The sequence below is a fragment of the Salmo salar genome, chromosome ssa05, assembly GCF_905237065.1.
Source record: "Salmo salar chromosome ssa05, Ssal_v3.1, whole genome shotgun sequence".
Lineage (NCBI taxonomy): Eukaryota > Metazoa > Chordata > Actinopteri > Salmoniformes > Salmonidae > Salmo > Salmo salar.
This window is the reverse complement of record NC_059446.1, coordinates 13,190,933-13,197,660: the sequence shown is the minus strand read 5'-3', so window position 1 is coordinate 13,197,660 and position 6,728 is coordinate 13,190,933. Positions and strand designations below refer to the sequence as shown.

Below are 6,728 nucleotides of genomic sequence, written 5' to 3'. Positions count from 1 at the left end.
CTTCTCTGTGGTACTGGTCGGTGGGGTAGTTGACCCCAACCTGAATCTTCTCTGTGGTACTGGTCGGTGGGGTAGTTGACCCCAACCTGAATCTTCTCTGTGGTACTGGTTGGTGTTGTAGTTGACCCCAACCTGAATCTTCTCTGTGGTACTGGTCGGTGGGGTAGTTGACCCCAACCTGAATCTTCTCTGTGGTACTGGTCGGTGGGGTAGTTGACCCCAACCTGAATCTTCTCTGTGGTACTGGTCGGTGGGGTAGTTGACCCCAACCTGAATCTTCTCCGTGGTACTGGTCGGTGTTGTAGTTGACCCCAACCTGAATCTTCTCCGTGGTACTAGTCGGTGTTGTAGTTGACCCCAACCTGAATCTTCTCTGTGGTACTGGTCGGTGTTGTAGTTGACCCCAACCTGAATCTTCTCTGTGGTACTGGTCGGTGTTGTAGTTGACCCCAACCTGAATCTTCTCTGTGGTACTGGTCGGTGTTGTAGTTGACCCCAACCTGAATCTTCTCTGTGGTACTGGTCGGTGTTGTAGTTGACCCCAACCTGAATCTTCTCTGTGGTACTGGTCGGTGGGGTAGTTGACCCCAACCTGAATCTTCTCTGTGGTACTGGTCGGTGGGGTAGTTGACCCCAACCTGAATCTTCTCTGTGGTACTAGTCGGTGTTGTAGTTGACCCCAACCTGAATCTTCTCTGTGGTACTAGTCGGTGTTGTAGTTGACCCCAACCTGAATCTTCTCTGTGGTACTAGTCGGTGGGGTAGTTGACCCCAACCTGAATCTTCTCTGTGGTACTGGTCGGTGTTGTAGTTGACCCCAACCTGAATCTTCTCTTTGGTACTGGTCGGTGGTGTAGTTATCCCCAACCTACTCTCTGTCCAGTGATCCTGCCGACCAAGGCCAGGTCTGAAGTGAGGAGCTATTTGGCATAGCAACGTCACCTACGTTGCTAGCTACGATGACAAAGACCAAAGCCGGCGGGAGTACCGTTGAGGACAGTGGTGTCTCTCCATCACAGTTGAAGGATCTTTTAACCGAACAAAAAGAGTTCTACAAGCAGTTGTTAAAACAACAAGAAAATCGATGAGTTGAAATAGGAGAACAGCAAGATGACAGCAATCTGTAAGTCATTTAGAGAGGACATCAGTTCTGTGTGTGAATCCATGATAACAATGATGGATAAATCAAGGCAGAATAATATGGTTGTGGACGGAATTACAGAATCAATGGTGAGGGAAATGACCTCTGAGAAATTGAAGATGGACCACAGGAAGAGGAACGCACCCACAGGACTGAAAAACCCACCACCTGCCCAGGTGACAGGCCCAGGCCGATGGTGGTCAAGATCCTGAGATTCAAGGACAAGATAGCTGTTCTGAAAGAGCCAAGAACTTAAGTGGGAGGTATATCTTCCTCAGAAGAGGACTATCCTGAAGCTGTGCACCAGAAGAGGAAGGTTGATTACTAACCTGAACCAGATTACAGGCACTGGTTACAGTGAGAAGCTTCCTCTTGAGAGAACAGTTTGATGAAAACCATGCAATATTCAGGTTCCCACACATAGCTGACTCTATAGCCACTCCTATCTGTCATATCTTTAATCTGAACCTAGAGGAAAGTCTTTGTCCTCAGGCCTGGAGGGAAGCCAAAATCATTCCACTACCCAAGAGTGTAAAGCGGCCTTTACTGGTTCTAACAGCAGACCTATCAGCTTGCTGCCAGCTCTTAGCAAACTGTTGGTAAAAATTGTTTCAGATCAAATACAATGCTATTTCTCTGAAAACAAATGAACAACAGACTTTCAGCATGCTTATAGAGAAGGGCACTCAACATGTACTGCACTGACACAAATGACTGATGATTGGTTGAAAGAAATTGATAATAAGAAGATTGTGGTAGCTGTACTGTTAGATTTCAGTGCAGCCTTTGATGTAACTGACTATAACCTGTTGTTGAAAAAACGTATGTGCTATGGCTTTTCAACATCTGCCGTATTGTCGATTCAGAGCAATCTATCTAATATAACTCAAGGGGTTTTCTTTATTAGCTTCTCTAATGTCAAACATGTACAGTGGGGTGTACCGCAGGGCAGCTCTCTAGGCCATCTACTCTGTTCTATTTTTACCAATGACCTGTCACTGGCGTTAAACAAAGCATATGTGTCCATGTATGCTGATGATTCAACCATATACGCATTAGCAACCACAGCTAATGAAATCCCTGAAACTCTTAACAACGAGTTGCAGTCTGTTTTGGAATGAGTGGCCAGTAATAAACTGGTCCTGAACATCTCTAAAACTAAGAGCATTGTATTTGGTACAACTCATTCCCTAAGTTCTAGACCTCAGCTGAATCTGGTAATGAATGGTGTGGCTGTTGTACAAGTTGAAAAGACTTAATTACTTGACGTTACATTAGATTCTAAACTGTCATGGTCAAAACATATAGATTCAATGGTTGTAAAGATGGGGAGAGGTCTGTCTGTAATAAAGAGATGCTCTGCTTTTTTGACACCACTCTCCACAAAGCAAGTCCTGCAGGCTCTGGTTTTGTCTTATCTTGATTATTGTCCAGTCGTGTGGTCCAGTGCTGCAAGGAAAGACCTAGTTAAACTACAGCTGGCCCAGAACAGAGCAGCACGTCTTGCTCTTCATTGTAAACAGAGGGCTGATATAAATACTATGCATACCAGTCTCTCTTAGTTAAGAGTTGAGGAGAGACTGACTGCATCACTCCTTTTTATAAGAAACAATGTGTTGAAAATACCTAATTGTTTGCATAGTCAACTTACACACAGCTCTGGACACACACACACTTTCTACACCAGACATGCCACCAGGGGTCTTTTCACAATCCCCAAATCCAGAACAAATTCAACAAAGTATACAGTATTATATAGAGCCATTATTGCATGGAAATCCGTTCCATCTCGTATTGCTCAAGTGAACATCAAACCTGGTTTCAAAAAACAGATAAAGCAACACCTCACGGCACAACGCCTCTCCACTATTTGACCTAGATAGTTTGTGTATAGATATGTAGGCTACATGTGCCTTTTGTAAAAAATATGTTGATATAGTTCTGTCCTTGAGCTTTTCTTGTCTTTAATGTTCTGTATTATGCTATGTTTCATGTTTGTGTGGACCCCAGGAAGAGTAGTTGCTGCCTTTGCAACAGCTAATGGGGATCATAATAAAATACCAAGAAATACCAAATACCATGCACCTATTGAGGAAAATTGCATTGAAAATATAGGGAGTGTTACTATGCTCACAGCAAATGGTGATTAGGCTTTACCCACCTATTTTTTTTACAACTACATCACTGCAGCTGGTGTCTAAAAGCAGACTAAAATGACCAGCCCTAACAACGTTTCGTAATGAGGCTGACTGCTGTCCTTGCCTGGGTTGGCCTGGGTTGTCCTGGGTTGTCCTGGGTTAATAGAGCTCCTTAATGAGCCATACTCAGGTCATTACACTTTAGGGCTGCCAAGGGGCACTGCTGAGAGAATTGAGAGCTGTGTGTCACAGTGTGTGTGTGTGTGTGTGTGTGTGTGTGTGTGTGTGTGTGTGTGTGTGTGTGTGTGTGTGTGTGTGTGTGTGTGTGTGTGTGTGTGTGTGTGTGTGTGTGTGTGTGTGTGTGTGTGTGTGTGTTTGCCTGGTAGGCCAGCACCTGTCCCCTTACCTGATCCTGAAAGCGTGGTGAGGAGAAGGCCATATGGCCTTTCTACCAGACAGACTGGCTCTCTGCACCTCTATATCCACACGCTAATATCCCTGCATCTACTCTGATTCAATATGATCCTAAACAGAAAGTATGGCCATATAAACAAACAACACAGCAATGGGCCCTGGTTCAAAGTAGTGCACTATATAGGGATTGTAACAGCTCTCTGCTCTCCTGTATTTCAGATGTTCATGAATATCCTCTGTAACTGCCTCTATTTGTGGTTGATGAGCCAATTTACAAAAAAAACATGACAAACCAACATAATGTCTTCTGTACCGTGCAAACACTTTTCCAAGGTAGACTACACACACACACACACACACACATGCAAGCATGCAAGCACACACACAGACACACCGGTGTTATTGGATTGTAATGGAGCCGACCGTGTGTTTCCTCTGTGTATTGATTAAATCAGCAGGCATATCATGTCCAAGCTCAAGCTCATATCATCTGCTAACACACACACACACACACACACACACACACACACACACACACACACACACACACACACACACACACACACACACACACACACACACACACACACACCCAGGAAGAGGAGTGATCCATCACCATTTAGATGAAGACAGCTGCTAGTGTAAACAGCCGATCATTAGGGTTGTTACAGGATGACACTTTGACCTTGGGAGGTGACAGGTCAATGACATCATTATCACGGAGTCAGACAGTGTCCCAGAACACAACTAATAGTTGCCAGACCACGGGAATAACAATTATCCAAATAGATGTATCTAAAAAATAACATCACTCACAACTAACGTTAGAATAAATGTATTTGAATACTAAATATCCAAAAATATTAAATGTTCACATCACTGACCGCATATATAACTAATATCTTAATAGAGACATTTGTTTAGAGATGTGTAGAGAAAATGATTTGTCCCACATCTGTTAGTCCACTGAGGCTCTCATGAAAACATATAGCTCAGTGAAGTAGGACTCAGGTCCTCTGATGAAGATAATTGCCCAGTGAGCTAGGACTATGAGGAGCAGAGTATAGAGAATAGTCGTTGGAGTTACCCTCACACTTGCCTTTGGAACCTCTTCCCCTGATACCCCCATTGTTACTGGCCTGAGACAGTGTCCCTCCCCAGACCCTGACACACTGCTCCAGACCCCAGACCCCAGACCCTGTCACACTGCTCCAGACCCCAGACCCTGACACACTGCTCCAGACCCCAGACCCCAGACCCTGTCACACTGCTCCAGTCCCCAGAACCTGTCACACTGCTCCAGACCCCAGACCCTGTCACACTGCTCCAGACCCCAGACCCCAGACCCTGTCACACTGCTCCAGTCCCCAGACCCTGTCACACTGCTCCAGACCCCAGACCCTGACACACTGCTCCAGACCCCAGACCCCAGACCCTGTCACACTGCTCCAGTCCCCAGACCCCAGACCCTGTCACACTGCTCCAGTCCCCAGAACCTGTCACACTGCTCCAGACCCCAGACCCTGTCACACTGCTCCAGACCCCAGACCCCAGACCCTGTCACACTGCTCCAGACCCCAGACCCTGACACACTGCTCCAGTCCCCAGACCCTGTCACACTGCTCCAGTCCCCAGACCCTGTCACACTGCTCCAGTCCCCAGACCCTGACACACTGCTCCAGACCCCAGACCCTGTCACACTGCTCCAGACACCAGACCCTGTCACACTACTCCAGACCCCAGACCCCAGACCCTGTCACACTGCTCCAGACCCCAGACCCCAGACCCTGTCACACTGCTCCAGTCCCCAGACCCCAGACCCTGTCACACTGCTCCAGTCCCCAGACCCCAGACCCTGTCACACTACTCCAGTCCCCAGTCCCCAGACCCCAGACCCCAGACCCTGTCACACTGCTCCAGACCCCAGACCCCAGACCCTGTCACACTGCTCCAGACCCCAGACCCCAGACCCTGTCACACTGCTCCAGTCCCCAGACCCCAGACCCCGTCACACTGCTCCAGTCCCCAGACCCCGTCACACTGCTCCAGTCCCCAGACCCCAGACCCCAGACCCTGTCACACTGCTCCAGTCCCCAGACCCTGTCACACTGCTCCAGACCCCAGACCCTGTCACACTGCTCCAGTCCCCAGACCCTGTCACACTGCTCCAGTCCCCAGAACCTGTCACACTGCTCCAGACCCCAGACCCCAGAACCTGTCACACTACTCCAGTCCCCAGAACCTGTCACACTGCTCCAGACCCCAGACCCCAGAACCTGTCACACTGCTCCAGACCCCAGACCCCAGACCCTGTCACACTGCTCCAGTCCCCAGACCCCAGACCCTGTCACACTGCTCCAGTCCCCAGACCCTGTCACACTGCTCCAGACCCCAGTCCCCAGACCCTGTCACACTGCTCCAGTCCCCAGACCCCAGACCCTGTCACACTGCTCCAGTCCCCAGTCCCCAGACCCTGTCACACTACTCCAGACCCCAGTCCCCAGACCCTGTCACACTGCTCCAGTCCCCAGACCCTGTCACACTGCTCCAGTCTCCAGACCCCAGACCCTGTCACACTGCTCCAGTCCCCAGACCCCAGACCCTGTCACACTGCTCCAGTCCCCAGACCCCAGACCCTGTCACACTGCTCCAGTCCCCAGAACCTGTCATATTGCTCCAGACCCCAGACCCCAGACCCTGTCACAATGCTCCAGTCCCCAGACCCTGTCACACTGCTCCAGTCCCCAGACCCTGTTACACTGCTCCAGTCCCCAGACCCCAGACCCTGTCACACTGCTCCAGACCCCAGACCCCAGACCCTGTCACACTGCTCCAGTCCTGGAGGCGCCATGTATGGTGGAGTCCAGCCTGGCTCAGTCAGCAACATCACTGGACCATGAACTCAGGTAGACAGAACACAGAGGAATTCTCACAGGCAGTCACTGACGAATGCACAAACACTCATGCACACAATCACACATCGTAGGTAACTTGATACAATGACAACAGAAGCCCCCTCAGTGCAGCAGCTAGCT

The 6,728-nt window shown here is 49.1% G+C and overlaps 1 protein-coding gene across 1 annotated transcript; it reads left to right on the top strand.

The window, feature by feature from the left end:
* Positions 1 to 1,239: 1,239 nt before the first annotated feature.
* Positions 1,240 to 6,593, top strand: LOC123743235 (extensin-like). Its single transcript, XM_045719396.1, has 4 exons — positions 1,240 to 1,317; positions 5,058 to 5,306; positions 5,784 to 6,005; positions 6,150 to 6,593. The coding sequence occupies exons 1-4, from the start codon at positions 1,240 to 1,242 to the stop codon at positions 6,591 to 6,593; spliced, it is 993 nt and encodes a 330-aa protein (XP_045575352.1).
* Positions 6,594 to 6,728: the final 135 nt, after the last annotated feature.